The sequence below is a fragment of the Salmo salar genome, chromosome 04 (assembly GCF_965601325.2).
Source record: "Salmo salar chromosome 04, fSalSal1, whole genome shotgun sequence".
Taxonomy (NCBI): domain Eukaryota; kingdom Metazoa; phylum Chordata; class Actinopteri; order Salmoniformes; family Salmonidae; genus Salmo; species Salmo salar.
The window spans coordinates 62,672,566-62,697,977 of record NC_138294.1 but is presented as its reverse complement, the minus strand read 5'-3'; the positions used below and the strand labels follow the sequence as shown (position 1 = coordinate 62,697,977).

The window sequence follows — 25,412 nt, the reverse complement described above, 5'->3', positions numbered from 1 at the left end:
AGAACCCGATGGTCAATCTGACAGCACTCCAGAGTTCGTCTGTAGAGATGGGAGAACCTTCCAGAAGGAAAACCATCTCTGCAGCACTCCACCAATCAGGCCTTTATGATAGAGTGGCCAGATGGAAGCCACTCCTCAGTAAAAGGCACGACAGCCTGCTTGGAGTTTGCCAAAAGGCACCTAGAGGACTCTCAGACCATGAGAAACAAGATTCTCTGGTCTGATGAAACCTAGATTGAACTCTTTGGCCTGAATGCCAAGCGTCACGTCTGGAGGAAACCTGGCACCATCCCTACAGTGAAGCGTGGTGGTGGCAGCATCATGCTGTGGGGATGTTTTCAGCGGCAGGGACTGGAAGACTAATCAGGATCGAGGGAAAGGTAAACGGAGAAAAGTACAGAGACATCCTTGATGAAAACCTGCTCCAGAGCGTTTAGGACCTCAGACTGGGGCGAAGGTTCACCTTCCAACAGGACAACAACCCAAAGCACACAGCCAAACAACGCAGGAGTGGCTTCGGGACAAGTCTCTGAATGTCCTTGATTGGCCCAGCCAGAGCCCGGACTCTCTCTGGAGAGACCTGAAAATAGCTGTGTAGCGACGCTCCCCATCCAACCTGACAAGAACTTGAGAGGATCTGCAGAGGAGAATGGAAGAAACTCCCCAAATACAGGTGTGCCAAGCTTGTAGTGTCATATCCAAGAAGACTCAAGGCTGTAATCGCTGCCAAAGTTGCTTCAACAAAGTACTGAGTAAAGTGTCTGAATACTGATGTAAATGTGATATTTAAGTTTTACATTTTTTATACATTTGCAAAAAAATCTAAAAACCTGTTTTTGCTTTGTCATTGTGGGGTATTGTGTGCAGATTGATGAGGGAAAAAGACAATTTAATACATTTCAGAGTAAGGCTGTAACGTAACAAAATGTGGAAAATGTCAAGGGGTCTGAATACGTTCCGAATGCAATGTACAGGTAACTGTCAAAATAATGGAAAAACTTGAGTAAATGAGTGATACAAAGTATATTGAAATCAGGTGCTTCCACACAGCTGTGCATCCTAAGTTCATGAAGCAATTAACATCCCATTATGCGTAGGGTCATGTATAAAAATGCTGGGCAGGCCATTATTTTGGCTACCATGGCTATGCCCCCATAGGATGATAATGCCACCATCAACAGGGCACGAGTGGTTTGATGAGCATGAAAACTATATATGCCATGGTCACTCAGTCACCAGATTTCAACCCAATTAAACACTCGAATTCTGGAGCGGTGCCTGAGACAGCGTTTTCCACAACTATCAACAAAATAAAACACCAAATGAGGGAATTTCTCACGAAAGAATGGCGATTCATCCCTCCAATAGAGCTCCAGTCACGTGTAGAATCTATGCCAAGGTGCATTGAAGCTGTTCTGGCTCGTGGTGGTATAAAACCCTATTAAGACACTATGTTGGTGTTTCCTTTATTTTGGCAGTTACCTGTACATACTGTAGAACAGTTGTCACCAGCTGATCGATCGTGATCTCCAAGCCATTCCTAGTCAATCACCAAACATTTCTGTAAAAAACCCAGCGATAAAGACTTGCGATCCTTTTTTTTTTTACTTGTTTTGCGCTGTTGACAGTAGGTGCACTTGATTCAGAAGCCCTACAGCCAGGGAAAGCAAGGTGTTCCCGGCAGGCCCAGAGAGCAAATCAAGTGCACCTACAGTATAGGCCTACAGCTGGCCAATCAGATAGCCCAGATCCGTGTCTGCACATTTTCCTTGCGCCATAGACTGTAAAAATAGGCCTCCAACGCACAGCAAAGTTGATAATAAGACTTTAAGACAAAGACTAGAGAGAGACTCAAGGAATACAGCAAAGAGCTGATGTTTTTATGAGTAAATTCATGTTTAGGTTGTTATTCAGCACTGTCTTTGTTCAAAGGTTTTATAAGCCATAAAATGCACATTTGATAAGCGTGCGTTGTTATTATTTGTGGCTTGTGTCATTAAAAAAAGAAAAAATCTGAGCGGTAGATCTCGGCTTGCATTTTGACTCAGAAAGTGATCTTGACTCAGAAAAGGTTGGTGACCACTGCTGTAGAATAATACATCACAAGATCCATAAATTACAGCCTACACTGAAGAAGGTAAAATGACGATTTAGGGCTACAGACTGCCAGAGGATAAGTTGTAGCTTGGTATCCCACCCACCTTGGTGAGAAATAAAGTTTCTACTCTATTCTATTCTATATGGCTTGGTGTCCCACCCACCTTGGAGAGCAGTCCCTGGGCATGTTCAGTGTCGGTCTGGGTCTGTAGCAGCTCCTGCCGCAGCCCTGTTACCTCCCCCTCCAGTCTGTCTCTCTCAGCGTGGGCCACCTTCAGCAGCCTCTGCAGCTCTGTGCTGTCCCCAGCACTCTGCATGGCCTTCAGTTCCCCAACCTTCTGCCTCTCTATGTCCACCTGGGCTTTGAGCCGTCCGTTCTTCACCCTCAGGGCGTCCGCTGCCGCCTTGTGTTCCTCAGCCGCCCGTGTCATCTCACCCCCGGCCTCCTCCTCCCTCTCCACCTGGCACTGGAGGCCGTCCCTCTCTTCTCTGAGGGACCTCACCTGCCCCTGGGCCTCCTGGTGCTCCTGCTCCAGGGCCCTCAAGCTCCCCGTCAGCTGCTGCTGGATGTCCACCAGCTTTTCCCTCTCGAAGCGAGAGCTCTGCACCAGGTCAGTGTAGCGCTGCTCCAGCTCGGCTGCCCGGTCCTCGTCCCCGCTCTGGGCCTGGGCTGCCTCCTGCAGCCTCCCAGCCAGGGCCTCGTTCTTCTGGGCCAGCAGCTCCACCCTCTCCCTCTGCTGCTGCAGCGACGTCTGTAGGAGGCCCTTCTCCTCGGCCAAGCGCTCGTTCTCAGCCGTCAGCTCCTGGACCACCTGCTGCTGGTCAGCCAGCTCCTGTAGTGTGGCCTGGAGCTCCTCTGCCGTGCTGTGCTGACTCTCCTCCATCTTCTGGATCTGCTCCGTCAGCCTCTCCACTGAGGGGTCGCGACCCTGACCCTTCCCCACACCTACAACCCCTACACCACCACAGCCCCCATCGCTGCTGCTCACTGAGTCAGACCGCGACGGGATCTTCTCAAACTCTGAGGAGTCTGGCGAGGGCGAGCCCTTGGTGATGTCACTGCTGGAGGAGACTGAGGTTTTGAGCGGGCTGGGTATGGCTGACTTGGCTGGGGGAGTGGTGTTGTTGTCTAAAGGGAGGCCGTTGATGGAGTGCTTGGAGGGGCTGGTGGTGGTGGTAGTGTTGTTGGACAGAGGAGAGGCAGGCGAGGACTCCAGGGAGAAAAGCTTCTCCTTCAGGACCTGGTTCTCCTCCCTCAGAGCCGCCAGCTCCCTCTGGAACTTCCCGTTCTTCTCCCTCAGCTCCCCAACCAGGGCCTGGGCGTCTGTAGCCTGCTGGGATGGGCCTTGGCCCTGCTCGGGGGCACCCTCAGGTGGAATGGAGGGGGTGTTGTGAGGTGAGGACGACGAGGCTTTCCCCCGGCAGCGCTGCAGCTCCATCCTCAGCTTGCTGATCTCAAACTCCTTCGCCTTGGCTTCAGCCAGCAGCTCCTTAATCTGGCACTCCAGGAAGCCTCTCTCCGAGCCCTCAGCGTCTATCCTGGGCTTTGTGGTGGTGGATCCGCGCTGGTGCTTGGTTGCTAGGGTGGCCAGGCTGGAGGTGCTGGCGCTGGGGACCATCTTCTTGTTCGTGGAGGTCCTCAACTGGTCCCTGAGTGACACGCGGTCTCTGGACATGGTGGGGGGGATCTCCCTGGGGGCAGGGATTCCAGACTTCTTAGATCCTGATTGAATACCTGGAAAATATAATCAAAACATACATTCAGCCTTCTGCTTTCTTTCTTCTTATTTTTTTAATGAAAATCCACTAGTAAAAGTGGTAATGCATTTGATTAATGTCTGTAATGTCCTCACGATTCAATAGAAACAATTTCACACTCAGATTGAAGCTCAGTTGTGATGCTGTGTTAATATGATGCTGTGATTGTCATCATCAGGGGTCAATCATCCATTCATCGATCCCTTTTTTATTGTGATGGCTGGTTGGTTGACACTGTGTCTGTGTTACTGTGGCCATTGAAACACAGGGCAGACTTCAGTTGCATGGCATTTCAGTTGATCCACAGGGCTTGACTGGTATTTTCTCTCTCTCTCTCTCTCTAATAAGAAGAGCTTTTACTGATTCATCCCCCGCGTGAGCAGGACGCTGTCTGAAAGGCTTTTATTGTTTGTTTTGAAATAATCAGCAAACAGCAACACAGACACAGGGGGGTTCTTGTTACCAGGGATGACAATGGTCTGGGGCACGTGGAACGTTCCAGCACAAAGCAACCCGTCAGTGGACAGACACAAAGGGAGCGCTGTGTTGGTGACACTACACTGACTTCTATCAACCCCAGAGGGCACAGAATACTGCACAGCCTGGGCAAGAAGAGATAAAGTAGGCTACTGTATAACCCCATAAACAACACACACACACACACACACACACACACACACACACACACACACACACACACACACACACACACACACACACACACACACACACACACACACACACACACACACACACAAAGAAAGAAACATTCAAGATACACTGGCAAGTTGGCTCACATCCACACCTACAAACAAACACACACTCACAAACAAAGAGTCTCAGCTCATTTGGAATGGAAATCCTACACCCCTCTGGGCTCTTAAAGCACTTCTCCATTGATGGCCACTTTGCAGGGTGTGCCTGCCAAGCCTCAGACAATCTCAGGGGCACAGCGTGGATTAGCATTCTTAAAGTAGGGCTCTGTGGATGAAAAGTTGCTGATGAGGCCGGAAACACAGAGAAACAGAAACGTACTTTATCAGCACTCAAATATGCTTCTTCTATATAAAGCAAGGAGCTCAGAACTCAGTTTATATTCATTACTTTTTGATAATATAATCATAAATTAAAATGCCACATTTCTATATATAGCAAGGCCATTAGAATGCTTTCTTTTAATAATAACACTGTCGTAAATTCTTATATTTGCGAAAAATCACAATAAACCGCCAAATAGTTCCGGTAAAACATTAAAAAGCTATAAAAATACCAGGTCAGATTGGCTGGCACACAGAGTGACTGCAGACAGTATGGTTTGGCCTTCAGTCAAACTGTGCTTAAAAATAAGAACCTAAATACTCAGCATGAGTGAGAGCAAGAAAAAGCCAGTCATTTAAATTCCCATTAATCACCTTCGCATTGGTTCTCTATCAGTCAGGTCAAGTGAACTCCAGTGAAATTCCCACTAGACTAGCCTCTGCTCTGCCAAGATCCCAGGCTGCCATGAAAAATCTATAATCACTTACTTCTCTGTACATTTTACAGTGGATGCCTCCGTTACAGACACTCCTAAATTATGTATTATCACATGGAAGATTTTAAGATTTTAACAGTCTACTTGTATATGAACAAAGACAGTGATGAAATGAAAGGTTAAAAATAACTTATCATAATGCATTACAGATTGACATATTAAGATGTTTGGGGGTGCATGTACTGTATGTACAAACCGAAACAGACAGACAGAACGTGACAAAGACAGCATATACAGTAGGTCACACCTATTGGTCATATGGGACATATTCATGCAAATTCTCTTATTCTCATTACTTATAGGGGAAGAAAAGCAAAGGGAGAGAGAGAGAGAAATAAATAAAGGGAGAGAGAAATAGAAGGAGAGAGAAATGAGAGGCGGATGTGTTTAAGGTCAATCCGTTTCCATTAAGATGACTAATGTTTGGAGTTGAAGTGAGATTCTGGGACATCTCCCATTCACAGCCCCCACATACATTAAAATTCTCCTTCCCAGTCCAACTGAATAAAACCCATATGGACTGTATGAAATTACTTTCCTCGTTTAAGTAGTCACCTCCCTTTTACCATGACTTCACTACAGCTTGTCCCTGCGCACATAGCCATGACATAAATCTGTGTGCGAAACGAGCCAACTAATACGTGAACAGTTCCAGTACAGTATAATACAATACCGCGAAAGGGAGGCTGGCTGGAACAGTGACACTGGAACACAGACTGTCCAGACCTGGGTTCAAATAGTATTTGAAATTAGTTGTGCTTTATTGAGCTTGCCTGGCACAGTTGAGAAAACAAATACGAGTCTATTTCAGATGTGGTCTGACTGTCCACATTTCATATAAAGATGCCTCACAATGGAACTCACTCTCTCTCAGATTCATTGCATCAATAATTAATAATAATATAAAATAGTGATATTCAAAAAAGTTATTATAAAAATAAATAATAAGATTAAAATGGTAACTCTCTCAAATTCAAACTGCTTTATTGGCATGAAAATCAGTGTCAATATTGCCAAAGCAATAATGTATACAATATACATTGTTATAAAATAATGAATAATAATATAAAATAGTGATATTGAAAGGTACAGAAGATAGGCCTATTTGACAGTCTGATCATTCAAACCATGCATTTTTTTTGTTGATCGACAGCTTTTTTCTCAACAAGCCTTCTTTCATGGTATTCATAGATCACAAAGTTATCCTCAGTGATGATAGCCACCATATGTTTTTCATCATTTAAAAGAAGGTCAAAGGAAAGCACAAACAAGACAAACTGTGAGTGAATAGTCAAGAGAAACTATTTAAAACCCTCAGTTGGGACAAACGCTTCCTGACTCTAAAGTTATCTGGGTCTGACTTGCCAAGCCTTTGATAGACAATGACAACTCCCCATTTTAGAGGCTACTGAAACAGGGAAAGGGAGGGGGATGGAGGGAGAAACAGAGATGAGAGAGAACGGCAGAGAGGGAGAGAGAGTGTAAGGTGGAGAGAGAGAGTGTAAAAGAGAGAGTGTAAAAGAGAGAGAGAGCGCGAGTGAAAGTGAAACAGGGATGGGGATGACTGCAGCGTTCCCTCAATCCTAATTTATCTTTGTATTCCATGCCGTACGGCTCAACTCATGGTCCATTCACACACAGGCAGCTCTGGGAGGAACTAAATCAGCCCCCTGTAGGGGGTCTGAGCTGGGGGGGCGGGGGTTTGAATGCCTCTCAGAGGTGCTCCCCCCCACAGCCTCTGGAGACTGGCTCTCATTTATAGCAAAGTGTAAATAATGTGAAACACAAGCTTTGGAGAGAAAGAGAAATATCGCAGCCAAGTAGAATGGGCTTTCTCTCATAAAGGCCCCCTTTATGTTGAGGAACAAGAGAAATGATACTACATAACATTTTGTAACACAGAGGTTTTTGTGCTGAAAGCATGTCTTTTCTCATATGGTAAGAAATACAATTTCACAATAGTGAATTGAGAGCATGGCCAAATCATGTCGTTTTGGATGAGAAGCCACAGTAAGAGGGTTTAGATTGCAGGCGGCCAAATAAAGCCGGCAGTGACAGCCAAGTTTAAAAGGCCGGGCCAAAGTCATTAACCCAAACTTTTAACTTAAAATATTCATGTTTCTACACAGAAAATTGGCTAGTGTTAACAAGTGTTGATTTTTCAGTGTAACATTTCTAGTGTTGATTCAAGTGTTAAATTAACTCAGCAAAGAGTTGAATTAACAATCAGTGGTGTAAAAGAACACCAGTGTTGGTGTTAATAACAAAAGTTGAGCCAAAACCACGCACATCATTAACATATTTCCCAGCATGCTCTATTGCAGGTTATTATTGTTTATATGCTTTAGGTAATGCTATATCTTAGTCTTCCCAACCCTGGCAGGCATTCTGAATGCAGATTGCAGGTGAATAAATTGATTGATTAGTTAATCTTATGCTACTCAAATTTAAATAACATTTTTCTAAACAAATCCAATCTGTTAGTTGGAATTATTGCACCCGTTACTGAAATGGTTGTTCCAGTTTAGATGCTTTAGGTAATGCTATATCTTAGTCTCCCCAACCCTGGCAGTCATTCTGAATGCAGGTTGCAGGTCAATAAATGTTTGTACAAATATTGGATATCCCTAGTGATTGGAAACTGAGGCTTTCTGAAGCCTATGGGGCTTTCACCAAATTGTGCCGAAAGACAGTTCATTCCTCAAAGCTTTAAACGCAATGCACATTAGTGACTGGTCAAGATCTGCTGGTCAAGAAATAAATATCAGCATGTTTCAGAATCACCTTTATACGCCAAGTACATTTACACATACCGGTATTTGTCTTAGTGAGAAAGTGCTGCCAGCAATAGACAATATACAAACAGAATACAGACACAGACGTCATACAGAATATACAATATCAGAACAGTAAACATAAAACTGTTGGGTATAGGCTGATTACAGTGGGAATATATGTCTCTATATCTATATATTTGATGTTTATACAGACACTTTTCACCCCTGCATTCATCAAAACGTTGTGGCGCAATGGATAGATGTGAATTTTTATAAACTAAAGTTAGTAATAATGTTGGGTTTGCATTCCACATCCTGCTTACCTTTTCTGACTCCTGGTTCACAATTTAAAAAAATAAATAAAACTGCATCTGTGGTATTGTTTAAGATGCTGAAGACAAAATATTATCATAGGATAAACTAAATGAAACAAATTATTTGAACAACAATTTAACAATGTGCAGATAGTGGGGATTCACAGAAAATTCTTTTCCAAACTTAGCCAGGATTCGATTCTGCGCCTAAGGTGTCTGATTGCTCCGTATTCCTCGACCCTACCTGCCGAGTTACCGTCCAGGTGCTATGTATTGAAAAAAATCGAAGTAAATTGGTAAATAAAGTGTCCAGTAGAGGTCGGTGGTTGAAAGCAACTAGGCTCAAAGTTAGAAATACAATGTAGCCAGTGTTTCAAAGGCTGAGTTTAGACAGGCAAGTCCATTTCTAATCTTTTTTTCACAAATTAGTATTTTGACCAATCAGATCAGCTCTGAAAACGATCTGATGTGAACAGATCTGATGTGATTGGTCAAAAGACCAATTAGTGGGGACTATCATTTGTTTTTCAACTGGACAATGACCCAAAACACACCTCCAGGCTGTTTAAGTGGGAGTGCTGATGACCTGGCCTCCACAATCACCCCACCTCAACCCAATTGAGATAGTTTGGGATGAGTTGGACCGCAGAGTTAAGCAAAAGCAGCCAACAAGTGCTCAGCATATGTGGGCTCCTTCACAACTGTTGGAAAAGCATTCCTCATGAAGCTGGTTGAGAGAACGCCAAGAGTGTACAAAGCTGTTATCAAGGCAAAGGGTGGCTACTTTGAAGAATCTCAAATATAAAATATATTTTGATTTGTTTATAACTTTTTTGGTTACTACATGATTCCATATGTGCTATTTCATAGTTTTGATGTCTTCACTATTATTCTACAATGTATAACATAGTAAAAATAAAGAAAAACCCTGGAATGAGTAGGTGTGTCCACATTTTTGACTGATAGTGCATTCGGAAAGTATTCAGACCCCTTGACTTTTTCCACATTTTGTTACGTTACAGCCTTATTATAAAATTGATTAAAATAATTGTTTTCCTCATCAATCTACACACAATAACCCGTAATGACAAAGTGAAAACAGGTTTTTAGAAATTTTTGCAAATGTATTAAAAATAAAAAACAGAAATACCTTATTTACAAAAGTATTCAGACCCTTTGCTATGAGACTCGAAATTGAGCTCAGGTGCATCCTGTTCCATTGATCATCCTTGATGTTTCTACAACTTGATTTGAGTCCACCTGTGGTAAATTCAATTGATTGGACATGATTTGGAAAGGCACACACCTGTCTATATAAGGTCCCACAGTTGACAGTGCATGTCAGAGCAAAAACTAAGCCATGAGGTCAAAATAATTGTCTGTAGAGCTCCGAGACAGGACTGTGTCGAGGCACAGATCTGGGGAAGGGTACCAAAACATTTCTGCAGCATTGAAGGTCCCCAAGAACACAGTGGCGTCCATCATTCTTAAATGGAAGAAGTTTGGAACCACCAAGACTTTTCCTAGAGGTGAATGCCCGGACAAACTGAGAAATCAGGGGGAAGGGCCTTGATCAGAGAGATGACCAAGAACCCGATGGTAACTCTGACAGAGCTCCAGAGTTCCTCTGTGGAGAGGGGAAAACCTTCCAGAAGGGCAACCATCTCTGCAGCACTCCACCAATCAGGCCTTTATGATAGAGTGGCCAGATGGAAGCCACACCTCAGTAAAAGGCACATGAGAGCCCGCTGGGAGTTGCCAAAAGGCACCTAAAGGACTCTCAGAGACCATGAGAAACCAAGATTGAACTCTTTGGCCTGAATGCCTCGCGTCATGTCTGGAGGAAACCTGGCACCATCCCTACCATTAAGCATGGTAGCAGCATCATGCTGTGGGGATGTTTTTCAGCAGCAGGGACTGGAAGACTAGTCAGAATCGACGGAAAGATGAACGGAGCAAAGTACAGAGAGATCCTTGATAAAAACCTGCTACAGAACGCTCAGGACCTGACTGGGGCGAAGGTTCACCTTCCAACAGGACAACAACCCTAAGCACACAGCCAAGACAATGCAGGAGTGGCTTCAGGACAAGTCTCTGAATGTCCTTGAGTGGCCCAGCCAGAGCCTGGTCTTGAACCCGATCAAACACATCTGGAGAGACCTGAAAACAGATGTGCAGCGATGCAGAGCTTAAGAGGATCTGCAGAGAAGAATGGGAGAAACTCCCCAAATACAGGTGTGCCAAGTTTGTAGCTTCATACCCAAGAAGATTAGAGGCTGTAATCGCTGCCAACGGTGCTTCAACAAAGTACTGAGTAAAGGGTCTGATTACTTTTGTAAATGTGATATTTCATATTTCAGCGATATAAATGTGATATTTCAGGTTTCTAAAAACCAGTGTTTGCGTTGTCATTATGGGGTATTGTGTGTAGATTGATGAGGAAAAAATGTAATACATTTTAGAATAAGGCTGTAACGTAACAAAATGTAAGGGGTCTGAATTCTTTCCGAATGAACTGTATAAAAAAATGTGGATCCATAATTCAATAATTACCAATAAAAACTAGAGATCATTTACAATCACTGTTGGGGGAGGGGGAATCTTAATAGGTTCTTTCAAGATTTGATACTAGTGTGCTGCAATTTCAATATAGTGTGGATTCCTCTGTTGTGTGGTTCTACGCCCTGAGCTATCTTGATAAAAACAATGCCCTTTCAGCAGAGGTTTGTCAGTTCCGACACCCTATAAGTTGGTTGAGTAATGTACAAATCTTTAAATGTCATCAATCACGTGATATTTTTATTTTGACACAAGTATTGATATTTTTCTATTGGATCAGACTGCTAAGAAAATGTTTGATATATTTTCTATATATCCCCATTCTGGTTGGATCCCCCCTCAAAATACAAATCACTTTGCAATAGAGCATAATGTGACTTGCAGGCCTGATGTGGCCTGTAAACCATGAGTTTCAATTTGAATGGAAACATATTCGCTTAGGATCTCACTTGGTGATGGCCACAGGACCAAAAATGTATGAATGCAAACAATCATGTCTCTGTCACTAACAAATACAGTCATGGGTTGTAACTCTATAATTAACTCGAAAGGCACACTGGGGAATATGCAAATAAGGCATTACACTAAGCAAAGTTTTAATTAAACACTGAAAAGTGTGGACCCGTATAGACACTGGAATAGTGTTACATTTAACACTCTCAGAATTGATTCAACAGTGGAGAATTTGTGGTGTGCTGACACCAGAAAAAACACATCCACACAGAGAGAACCATTGTTAGTAACCCCACTTTTGATCACCTTGAATCCTGCTGAAATGCTCTCCTGTAATTGCTATATATACATTAAGTAATTGTTTGATTAATTAATTAATAACACACAGTCAGTCTCCCGATAATCCGAAAGTACTCAAGTGTGAGTACTTCATCACAATAATGCACTCTGGTGCATAGCTATCTTTTTAATGAAGATTAGGTTTAAAATCACAGCAGGCCAGGGGATATGCGCCTGAGTGGCTTCTGGACACCATCCAGCATTACCAGCCAGCCAAGCCAGCAGCCAAGAGGTAACTGGGTGCATTGTGAAGGGAAGGCAGCCCCTGGCCCAGCCAGTCTTTAATTTACAGCCATGGGGGGGACAGGAGAAGGAGTGATAACAGATTAGTGTCCGGGGCTGTCCGGGGCTGGTCAGGCAGGACAAGTGTCAGAACAACCGTTGGCATCTGAGATGACACAGTGACATAGTCAGTGCAATCAGTGGTATTACCTTTGAGAGGGAAAGAACCCCCCCACCCCTCCCCCCATCTCATTTCCCCACCACACACACGCACGCAAACAAACCCATACATGCGTCCACGCGCACGCACACGTACCATTTCCAACTCTAACCCCCCCTCTGGAGTTCCAGGAAGTGCTGTCTAATGTTTTCCAGTCAGGTGGATGTGGGGGTTACAGAGCAGTCAGACAGAAACAATATCAGTCACTCTCTGTCTGTCTGGGGTTTCCTGTTGTACAGGCAGCAACTGGACAGGACATAGCCTGGTGGTCCCAGATCTGTTTATGCTGTCTTGCCAACTCAACACAGGAGTTGGCAAGATAGCACAAACAGATGTGTGACCAGGCTAGACAGGACGCGGATGAGGAGTGAGTGGGTAGACTGGAGCTTATCTCTCAGATCCTGAGCTCACACAGGCATTCCACTCCTCTCGCTGGTGCAGAAGAGAGACACAGAGCAGGGTTTCCATGTGTGTCACAACTGTGACACAGCAAATGGAATGGTCAACCAGCATGGTCAGTCAGTCAGTCAGACAGGATGGAATAGCGAAGTCAGTCAGTCAGGGACAGGGGAGGCAATGTCCGTGCTGACTCGCACAGTCCAGGTAACCCATCATCCAAACCCTCTTTCAAATAATACATTGAGCATTTGATTGAGCCTGTCGGGAGTGCCATAATATGGGCAGGATTTGCATATTTGGGACTCTTCCATTGTTTCCATATTGCCAGCAGCCAGACAAACTCAATCAGATTCTATTTGAAACCAGGTCTGTTATCATCAGACAAACATCATACAACAATTATCATCATCTTAACTCTTCTAGTAGAAATGAATACCACCGATTAGGAGTTAGCAAGTCACCACTTAAAGAAAAATAGCCTGTAATAAGTAGAACACAATTTGAGAGTCTATCTCTATTTGCAATACATAGTAACTGGACAGATTTCCCACTATGGTTCCCTAAAGTCAGATGAAGGTTTACATTCACAATGGCCAAAACTTATTCTCTTGGCTTCAGGTCCCAAAGAATGGACAGATATTCCACAATAGTTCCTGAATATGAGTACATGAAAGTAAAAGTTAGACAAAAGGTCTAGCCTAAATGCACTTACACTGTGCATTAAGGTTCTACATAATTTCTTGGCCCCAAGGATCCAGGTCCCAAAAACTTTGGGTCAAATTCAGGACATGACATCATAATGTGGAGGAGGACGACGTACAGTATCATTAGAGAGCGGATCTGCAGATCACATCTGATTTAGAGCCCAGAATGTTTTACAATGTCACCAGATACATGTTATGGTCCTACTGTAGCAGCAGGGAATATAGTAAACAGGCAATCCTTATTTATGCAGGATTTCAATAAGCCCCCCATTTCCCATAGACTACAGTACACCACTAAAGAGGCACGTCAATTAAAAGGAATCTGTGGTGTAATTGTGGTGTAAAAAGTGGTGTAATTGCATTTGCTGGTGATCGGGGGGTGGTGTAAATCAGGTAATGATCTGGATACACAGACAGTTACTAGGACCATGGAGGGTAAGCAGCAGCAGCACATAACGTTAGTGCTTTGTGAGTGTGCGCTTTGGGGCTGGTTTAAAGGTCTTTGTCTGGCTTTGTATGGGCTTTCCAGACTATTGAGTTTAGGAAATTATTGCATTGGGGAATTGACTGGATATATTATATCTGTAGCTGGGAAAAGTCCAGTATCTGATCCTCAAACCCAACAAACCTTTCCCTTGTTCTTTGTGATTATATCTTAATATCTTTACTCCTGTAGATCTTACATACTGCCATCATGTCTATAGAGGGATTATTAACATAGTACCATAACCTTCCCACCAGAGATTTTGACCAGTGATAATAACCAATGGGCTCAGATCCCCACTCTTCATCTTCAGCAGTGATCCACCACATCCCTGCCAGACCATGGGCCGGACAGTTTGCTTTTCAAGAACCAAACAAGACTGAAAATATTTTACTATGATAGTAAAATCTGGCCACAATGCTGGCCTTTAGGAGTATATACAGTGAGGGAAAAAAGTTTTTGATCCCCTGCTGATTTTGTACATTTGCCCACTGACAAAGAAATTATCAATCTATAATTTTAATGGTAGGTTTATTTGAACAGTGAGAGACAAAATAACAACAAAAAAATCCAGAAAAACGCATGTCAAAAATGTTATAAATTGATTTGCATTTTAATGAGGGAAATAAGTATTTGACCCCCTTTCAATCAGAAAGATTTCTGGCTCCCAGGTGTCTTTTATACAGGTAACGAGCTGAGATTAGGAACACACTCTTAAAGGGAGTGCTCCTAATCTCAGTTTGTTACCTGTATAAAAGACACCTGTCCACAGAAGCAATCAATCAATCAGATTCCAAACTCTCCAAACTCGCCAAGACCAAAGAGCTCTCCAAGGATGTCAGGGACAAGATTGTAAACCTACACAAGGCTGGAATGGGCTACAAGACCATCGCCAAGCAGCTTGGTGAGAAGGTGACAACATTTGGTGCGATTATTCGCAAATGGAAGAAACACAAAAGAACTGTCAATCTCCCTAGGCCTGGGGCTCCATGCAAGATCTCACCTCGTGGAGTTGCAATGATCATGAGAACGGTGAGGAATCAGCCAGGAACTACACGGGAGGATCTTGTCAATGATCTCAAGGCAGCTGGGACCATAGTCACTAAGAAAAAATTGGTTACACACTACGCCGTGAAGGACTGAAATCCTGCAGCGCCCGCAAGTTCCCCCTGCTCATAGAAAGCACATATACATGCCCGTCTGAAGTTTGCCAATGAACATCTGAATGATTCTGAGGACAACTGGGTGAAAGTGTTGTGGTCAGATGAGACCAAAATGGAGCTCTTTGGCATCAACTCAACTCGCCGTGTTTGGAGGAGGAGGAATGCTGCCTATGACCCCAAGAACACCATCCCCACCGTCAAACATGGAGGTGGAAACATTATGCTTTGGGGGTGTTTTTCTGCTAAAGGGACAGGACAACTTCACCGCATCAAAGGGACGATGGACAGGGCAGTGTACCGTCAAATCTTGGGTGAGAACCTCCTTCCCTCAGCCAGGGCATTGAAAATGGGTCGTGGATGGGTATTCCAGCATGACAATGACCCAAAACACATGGCCAAGGCAACAAAGGAGTGGCTCAAGAAGAAGCACATTAAGGTCCTGGAGTGGCCTAGCCAGTCTCCAGACCTTAATCCCATAGAAAATCTGTGGAGGGAGCTGAAGGTTCGAGTTGCCTAATGTTAGGCTCGAAACCCAAATGACTTGGAGAAGATCTGCAAAGAGGAGTGGGACAAAATCCCTCCTGAGATGTGTGCAAACCTGGTGGCCAACTACAAGAAACGTCTGACCTCTGTGATTGCCAACAAGGGTTTTGTCACCAAGTACTAAGTCATGTTTTGCAGAGGGGTCAAATACTTATTTCCCTCACTAAAATGCCAATAATTTCATAACATTTTTGACATGCGTTTTTCTGGATTTTTTTGTTGTAATTCTGTCTCTCACTGTTCAAATAAACCTACCATTAAAATTATAGACTGATCATTTCTTTGTCAGTGGGCAAACGTACAAAATCAGCAGGGGATCAAATACTTTTTTCCCTCACTGTAGATAGTACAGTAGTTGCATAATATGTGCAGTACATATAAGCTATAGCATAAAGTCCATACTGTATGTACTGTACAATCAACATGTTTGAGTTGAGTAACACATTCCTTTGAGAGAGCATTAGAGCCTTTTAAAGAGTTTGAGAGGATTTTTCAATTCTGTTTGCCAGTCTGACAATATTTATGTGAACTCATTTGCTGAAAGAATGGAGGAAGGCAGAGCGTTTGGCATGTCTGGCTGTGAGGGATAAGTAGTAGGGTCAGTGTGGAGAGACAGAGAGTGGATGGAATCTGCCATCACATTGGCTGAGATGATATTTCCCCTCTTGGGGCAGGCCAATAATCCTGCATATAAATAAGGAGAGATGCAGGGGAGAGGGAGGGCAGAATGGATGGGTTTTGGCTGGGCTAAATGGAGACTGTAAATTGCTCAATGGAGTGGAGGAAAGTAAGAGTTACCGTATGTACAGTATGTGATCAAAAAGCTGACTCACAGAGGGTGACATTTTGAGTTGTGATGGTTCGGAAATACTCTGTACGCAGCATATAGAAAATCCATTACTTGATTACACAGAGAAGGGGAATTGCTGCTCTTGCTGTGCCGGAAACAAGTACAAAAACACCAAGAGCAGAATAGCAGCAGGGAAGGAAGGAGGAGTAGAGGTATAGATCCCTGGCTAGTATTCACAACAACCTCTACTGTAAGCAAAAGTGAAATAGCCCATACTCATGTATTCCTGTGTCCAAGTCATTATGGGTAGTGAGTGAGTCTACTATCAGCAGGTGGCATGAGAAGTGGAAACTTGTCTCACCTGCAAGTCTGCACTGTCACTGTTGAAATGCGGCACCATGGAAATAGCATGATGTGCTTTGCTAAGGGGAGTTGGAAAGCAGCAGTAGAGTCATTTACAACATTTACATTCAATTACCAAGTTAAGGATGTTCCTTTTGAGGGTATAAACAGAACTAAATGTGCATGCTACAGAACTCTGCTTTAGGAAGGTACGCTTTCTACAAAGGCATACATTTGGTACCTCACATAAGAGCATGAGCACAGCAGATTAGATTTTTCTCTCCAGAAAGAGAGGGGACAGCTACAGTTACAGCTAAGATGGCTGGCTATCTGCTAAATCAAAAGTATTGACATCAGATGGTCATTTTTAGAAATCAAGCACTTTTAGCCAAGTTACAGCCAGAGGAAAACTCATCAACGGTTCGTTCGGGTTCAACATCAATCTACAAATCAAAACATCTCAACCTTTCAATTTGATGCTCATGCTGGTCAACACATTCTCAGGCTCTGAAAACATCAGCTTTTCTCTATTTCAAATATAAACTAGAGGGGTTGACCTTTTCTCCTTGACTTTTACATTTCTCTCATGATCCAAACACACATCCTACATGATTTTGGAAATGATTTGGATATTATTTTTCGTGGAACAATCCCTGGAATCCCTGATATATTTGTGGGTTTTGGATTAAGCTGAGAATGGCAGAGAGATTTCCACACAGAGGACTTAGAAAGTATTATTGAGAAAAATACTTGTTCACCTCCCTTCCCCACCCTTTCCACAGATGACCAAAAGTCAAACTAATTACATTGTGCAGTAGTGAGGATATCGGCATATGTTGCTAACAGGGGGTGTTTGAAATTAAATGTTTATCACGAGATGAGACAAACAACTTAAAGGGGAGCGGAACTCCAAAATCCTGCAAGTGTTTTTCTGCTGCTCATTAAAAAACGAAATTTGCATCTTGAAGGTGTGGTTCGATGTGGGCGTGTTATGATCGCTATATCATACCATGGCAGTTATAGTTGTTTTTCCCTCTTGAGTCACGGTAGCAACATTTCGCTCTCAAAAGATCAATAATTGATCTACACTGAACAAAAATATAAACGCAACACGTAAAGTGTTGGTCCCATGTTTCATGAGCTGAAATAAAAGATTCTAGACATGTTTCATATGCACAAAAAGCTTATATCTCTCAAATTGTGCACGGTTTTCTGATGTCAACGTTGTGAACAGAGTGCCCCATGGTGGGGTTATAGTATGGACAGGCATAAGCTACGGGACATCGAACACAATTGCATTTTATCGATGGCAATTTCACAGAGATACCGTGATGAGATCCTGAGAACCATTGTCGTGCCATTCATCCGCCGCCATCACCTCTTGTTTTAGCATGATAATGCACGACCCCACGTCATAAGGATCTGTACACAATTCCTGGAAGCTGAAAATGTCCCAGTTCTTCCATGGTCTGCATACTCACCAGACATGTCACCCAAATGAGACGGGGGGGGGCTAGAGATTCTTTTTTAAATTGACAGATTTCCATATATGGACTGTAGATCAGTAAAATCTTTGAATTTGTTGCATGTGTCACGGGCTGGCTCGAAAAAACAGGAGAGGTAGAGTCAGGCGCAGGAGACAGAGAGTTCTTGACCACACTTCTTTATTCAAGAAAACTGGATGTGGTCGCCAAAAATATAGGGACGCAGCCCTTAAATTATTCTGCGGTGGTGTACACAATGAAACCAACCACAGGCAGAGGAAAACCAACACACGTTCCTATAGCACATAAACCGGACAAGAAACACAATCACGCACAAACACAGACATCCTACGCTAAACTAAATAACCCCCTCCCTACTAATGACTAACCCAAAACAGGTGCGTGCCTACCTAGACCTAACCAACAGAAAGTGAAACAAAAAGGGATCGATGGCAGCTAGTAGGCCGGCGACGACGACCGCCGAGCTCCGCCCGGCCGAGGAGGGGCGCCACCATCCGTCGGTGTCGTGACAGCATGGTTCATTTATATTTTAAATATACACTACCGTTCAAAAGTTTGGGGTCACTTAGAAATGTCCTTGTTTTTGAAAGAAAAGCACATTTCTTGTCCATTAAATAAACATCAATTTGATCAGACATTTTTTATGGAATATCGACATAGGCGTACAGAGGCCCATTATCAGCAACCATCACTCCTGTGTTCCAATGGCACGTTGTGTTAGCTAATCCAAGTTCATCATTTTAAAAGGCTAATTGATCATAAAAAATCATTTTGCAATTATGTTAGCACAGCTGAAAACTGTTGTTCTAATTAAAGAAGCAATACAACTGGCCTTCTTTAGACTAGTTGAGTATCTGGAGCATCAGCATTTGTGGGTTCGATTACAGGCTCAAAATGGCCAGAAACAAATAACTTTCTTCTGAAACTCGTCAGTCTATTCTTGATCTGAGAAATGAAGGCTATTCCATGCGAGCAATTGCCAAGAAACTGGAGATCTTATATAACGCTGTGTACTACTCCCTTCACAGAACAGTGCAAACTGTCTCTAACCAGAATAGAAAGAGGAGTGGTGCACAACTGAGCAAGAGGACAAGTACATTAGAGTGTCTAGTTTGAGAAACAGACACCTCACAAGTTCTCAACTGGCAGCTTCATTAAATAGTATCCGCAAAACACCAGTCTCAACGTCAACAGTGAGGAGGCGACTCCGGGATGCTGGCCTTCTAGGCAGAGTTGCAAATAAAAAGCCATATCTCAGACTGGCCAATAAAAAGAAACGATTAAGATTGGCAAAATAACATAGACACTGGACAGAGGAACTCCTAGAAGGCCAGGCCCTGTTATCCCAGTAATAATGCCTTGCATTACACCTGGATAGAAAACACTTCAATTTGCTCAACTTCCCATTGGCTCAACTATTGGCTCAACTTACCCAAAGGCAAACATTGTTGACTATATTAGCCCACAGTTACAAGGATGCACTTTCATGCTAGGGTTAGGACCTCGTATTGAATCTTATAGAGACCCCAACTGATGTATACAGATGCAGGATCTTAATTTGATCACTTGACCCCACTGCAATTGTCACGACCTTGACTTTGAATACCATAACACAATAAATTAATTTGAGTTGGTGGAAATCTGTTTTTTGGACCTAACTTGCTCACCACTTTTTCCATGTGGTTTCTTCTTTCACAGACTCCATGAAATTATGACCTCTTCCTAAATATTTGGTCAAATTATTAATTTTGTGTATGGTTTCCTGGAAACAAAGGTGGCTCAACTTATCCCACTCTCCCCTACTGGGTATGAGCCTGTCACGACTTTCGCCAAAGTCGGTTCCTCTCCTTGTTCGGCGGCGTTCGGCGTCACCGGTCTTCTAGCCATCGCCGATCCACCTTTCATTTTCCATTTGTTTTGTCTTGTTTTCCCACACACCTGTCTGTGTGTGGAATTGTTTGTTGTAAAGTGTATGTGCACTTCTGACTGGTTTGCAACGGGTTATTTTTACCCATATTTTGTTGTTCTGGGTGCCGTTGGTTTTGCATATTAAACTGCTCCGGTTATTACCCAGTTATGCTCTCCTGCACCTGACTTCCCTGCAGCCAGTTACACATCTCTTACAGAGCCAATGATTCATCACACACAAACAGGACATTTAAACACACCTTGCTTTGCAAACACAGAACACATAGAATAGTTCTGTGTTTACAGTCCTGTACTGGCTGCTCCTTGGTAACTGCAGTGGTGGAAACTGGAAAGCCTCACTGGTGATACTTCCAGACCTGGGTTCAAATACTATTTGAAATCTTTCAAAAATAATGTTTTGTCCTGGAGCGCCAGATGGGTAGGGTTTGCAGTTTTGGCACTATTTTATTGCTCCATTAAGCCACGTAAGGTCAATCAAACACAGATAAAGTATTTACAATTATTTTGAATAGTATTTGAACGCAGGTTTACCTACTACCTCTGGGTACAGCAACTCACTGAGACTCCTCTTTTTGGCCTGTTTCCTGTATCCTGATGTTGGTCTGTCGCCAATGAGAATATTTATGTAACAAAATAGTGCTGTGGCTGGAGATTCCTCTTGTCTTTCTTTCCACATTCTTTGGTGTTTTGCTAATGCTCATCGTGTCATGGTCTGACTCTGCCCAGCTCTTGAGGAGTATCCACCAGGTGCAATGGATCTCAACAAAATCACAAACATTTCTGCAAACAAATTAGATATTGATGTCAAAACCAATGAACGTATTGTTTATTAATTAAGAGAAAGGCTTTCAGTTGTCAATGTCAACATGACATGCTGGGAATTATGCTTGTAGTTTCTACAAGCCAGCACATTACGGTTGGGTTTGACACGATAGTGTAAAAAAGGGCAGGCCTATAATAGTCTAAGCATTTTCTATGGGTGAGTCAGCAATACGGATGGACAGACAAACAGTACAGTAAATGTCATAATGAGAGGTATCCCTCCCAGTGAAAGGAGGAATGTGAGGGACAATGCCCTGATTGCCCTGCATGTATTAAAGCAGCCCAGCTGTCAGGGAAGTGTGGTGTGTGAATTCTGCTGACGGGGATGCGCACACACACACACACACACACACACACACACACACACACACACACACACACACACACACACACACACACACACACACACACACACACACACACACACACACACACACACACACACACACACACACACACACACACACACACACACACACACACACAGCTTCGCCCAAGAACCCAGCAGCACGTTGCCGCCCATCTGCAGGTGATTGAATCGCATAACCTGAACACTACATCACACACTATCTCTCTCTCAGCAGAGACTCTCTCTGTTTCGGCATGTATAACACATTCCGTATTATACACAAAGTGTACAAAACATGACATAGGCTGGCCAGGTGATTCCATGTGAAAGCTATGATCCCTTATTGATGTCACTTGTTAGCAATGGAGTCAACATGGGCCAGCATCCCTGTGGAATGCTTTCAACACCTTGTAGAGTCCATGCCCTGGCGAATTGAGGCTGTTCTGAGGGCAAAAGGGGGTGCAACTCAATATTAGGAAGGTGTTCCTAATGTTTTGTACACTCAGGTAAAAGGGTAAATTATTTTCAATATTTCGCTCTTTTGTATAAACTATTTGAATACAATAAAGCCTATATCAAAACAAGCACATCTGGAAAACATACACAGCCCGAAAACTTCAAAGTACAACATCGATTCTTCCTTCTCCCTTCCATCCTATACACCCCGTACACTCTTCCTTAAAATACCAAATCTATCCAAGCCTCGCCCTCATAAACATAAGGAGCTATCCATCCTCTGCCAGCAGCCCCAGGAGCCCACCCAACCCACTCTGCTCTAGTTTTATACTTATTGTATACTGAATGTGATAAATCTACTATTGTGAAAGTGTCAGGTCAGGAACAGACGTTTATCAGAACAATAAGAACTGTACATGCACTTTCTCAGCAGACACACTGCAATTCTCTGCGAGACAAATCCTGTGTTAGCACAGTCTGATTAGTTTGGTTACGTAGTGTTGTTTCGGATGAGGAATCTTTTCCTGTGGGTTGTTGTTGTGTGTCCTGAGAAAGTCTCTCCAGCACTGTGTGTAGTAGACGGTCTAGCCTATCGCTCTCCTTCACTGAAACTTCTGATGCCCAAGTGTGAGCAAAGACAACAAACAGTCATGTTGTTCCAGTGACCACCATTGTTATTGCTGCATTGATATCAGACAAAAACACTCCAGAACTATCAAACGCTCCTCTGCTTTGCCAACATTCTGGCAGCTTTTCCAGCATTACCACTACCTCCAAACATCCTGGCCATGCTGCATGGGCAAGAAACCCACAGGACCGTGGAAGCTCACTATCCTTTTTTGAGCATGAGAAACGCTCTAACCCTCTCTCTCTCTCTTTCTCTCTCTCTCTCTCTCTCTGACTCCCCCTCTCAACTCACTAGACAAACATCTTGCCAGTCGCCACAGTTCACCATGGACGGGGCTTTTATTCTGCCTCCAGACAGCTCTGGTTTACATGGAGTCGGATCTGAAAATAGGCCCACTGTTCTGTGTTCAGCCATAATATTTCACTGAATAGGTCATCATCAGAGTATCTGCTGAGCGTGGGCACTGGGCCATTCTCCCAGTGTGTAGAGCGCTGGACCACAGTCAGAAGGGGAGAGTGGAGAGCCAATATGTAGTGGTGGTTAGATTAGATAAGAAAACATTATCTTCTAATGAGGAAAGTCTTTGTGCAGCAAACAGACAAGATAGGCTAATCAACCTGGTGAGAAATAGATTAAAATCCTCCTCTCGGTCCTTGATCAAATCCCTCTCTCATCGATTGCTTTATCCTCTCCTCTGCAGAGTTCTGTACATCCTGACAAATTAGCCCATTTAGTGATCAATTCTCATTAACTATATGAATGCTTTTTCAATTGGATGGGGCAATGAAGGTCTGAGAATAATAAAAGCATGATTGATAAACTTTACAGTAGACCGCTTCAAATTATAATAAGGGTCTTTATGGGATCGAACAGAGCATGTGTGCGTGTGTGTATACATATACGTACCAGTCAAAAGTTTGGACACACCTACTCATTCAAGGGTTTTTCTTTATTTTTACTATTTTCTACATTGTAGAATAATAGTGAAGACATCAAAACTATGAAATAACACATATGGAATCATGTAGTAACCCAAAAAGTGTTAAACAAACCAAAATATATTTTATAATTTAGATTCTTCAAAGTAGCCACCCTTTGCCTTTGCACACCCTTGGTATTCTCTCAACCAGCTTCACCTGGAATGCTTTTCCAACAGTCTTGAAGGAGTTCCCACATATGCTGAGCACTTGTTGCTTTTCCTTCACTCTGCGGTCCGACTCATCCCAAACCATCTCAACTGGGTTGAGGTCGGGGGATTGTGGAGGCCAGGTCATCTGATGCAGCACTCCATCACTCTCCTTCTTGGTCAATTAGCCCTTACACAACCTGGAGGTGTGTTGGGTCATTGTCCTGTTGAAAAGCAAAAGCGCAAACCAGATGGGATGGTGTATCGCTGCAGAATGCTGTTGTAGCCATGCTGGTTAAGTGTACCTTGAATTCTAAATAAATCACAGACAGTGTCACCAGCAAAGCACCCCCACACCATCACACCTCCTCCTCCATGCTTCACTGTGGGAAATGCGGATATCATCTGTTCACCTACTCTGCATCTCACAAAGTCACGGTGGTTGGAACCAAAAGTCTCAAATTTGGACTCATTAGACCAAAGGACAGATTTCCACCGGTCTAATGTCCATTGCTCATGTTTCTTGGCCCAAGCAAGTATTTTCTTCTTATTGCTGTCCTTTAGTAGTGGTTAATTTGCAGCAATTCGACCATGAAGGCCTGGTTTTATCACCAAAGCCCCATATACTACCCACCACTGCGACCTGTATGCTCTCGTTGGCTGGCCCTCACTATATATCCGTTGCCAAACCCACTGGCTCCAGGTCATCTATAAGTCTTTGCTAGGTAAAGCCCCGCCTTATCTCAGCTCACTGGTCACCATAGCAACACCCACCCGTAGCACACGCTCCAGCAGGTATATGGCACTGATCATCCCCAAACCCAACACTTCCTTGGGCTGCCTTTCCTTTCAGTTCTCTGCGGACAATGACTGGAACGAATTGCAAAAATCTCCGAAGCTGGAGTCTTATATCTCCCTCTCTAACTTTAAGCATCAGCTGTCAGAGCAGCTTACCGATCACTGTACCTGTACACAGCCCCATATCATCCCCATATCATTACTTACCCTCTTGCTCTTTTGCACCCCAGTATCTGAACTTGCACATCATCATCTGCACATCTATCACTCCAGTATTAATGCTAAATTGTAATTATTTTCGCCTCTATGGCCTATTTATTGCCTACCTCCCTACTCTTCCACATTTGCACACACTGTACTTAGATTTTTCTGTATTTTATTTTCTTTTGTGTTATTGACTGTACGTTTATTTATGTGTAACTCTGTGTTGTTGATTTTGTCGCACTGCTTTGCTTTAACTTGACCAGGTCGTAGTTGTAAATGAGAACTTGTTCTCAACTGGCCTACCTGGTTAAATAAAGGTGAAATAAATAAATAAATAAATAAAATCATTAACGCAGTCTCCTCTGAACAGTTGATGTTGAGATGTGTCTGTTACTTGAGCTCTGTGAAGCATTTATTTGGGCTGCAAAGGCTGGTAACTCCAATAAACTCTGGGTCTTCCTTTCCTGTGACAGTCCTCATGAGAGCCAGTTTACACACAATAATTGTTGTAATTATTAATGAAACGTCTCGTTTTTAGCTCAATCCGTTCAAAAGATATGACCCATCTTACCAGCACTACGTTTTTTCCTTTCTATCGCGCATTGGTGGGGCGCATTTTTACATTCTTATACAGGGTCGTGTTTCGGGGGACACATGGCTCTCAACCTTCGCCTCTCCCGACTCCGTAGGGGAGTTGCAGTGATGGGACAAACTGTAACTACCAATTGGATATCACAAAATTGGGGAGAAAAATGGGTAAAAGTAACTTTTTTACTGTACTGTTTGTCTGTCCATCCGTATTGCTGACTCACCCAACTAAACAACAAACAAGGAAAAAAACAAACCGGTCCATGCATCAATACTGTGATCTGATATTTTGGCAATACCACCCAGCCT

General features: G+C 43.3%; 1 protein-coding gene across 6 annotated transcripts in view; it reads right to left on the bottom strand.

Moving 5' to 3' along the window:
* LOC106603510 (cytospin-B) overlaps window positions 1–25,412 on the bottom strand; it is a 185,683-nt gene that overhangs the window by 73,099 nt on the left and 87,172 nt on the right. For all 6 annotated transcript variants that reach the window (XM_014197290.3, XM_014197289.3, XM_014197288.3 and 3 more), the window contains one exon: window positions 2,262–3,832. In XM_014197290.3, coding sequence (XP_014052765.3) covers window positions 2,262–3,832 — 1,571 coding nt within the window. The remainder of the gene's footprint in view (window positions 1–2,261; window positions 3,833–25,412) is intronic.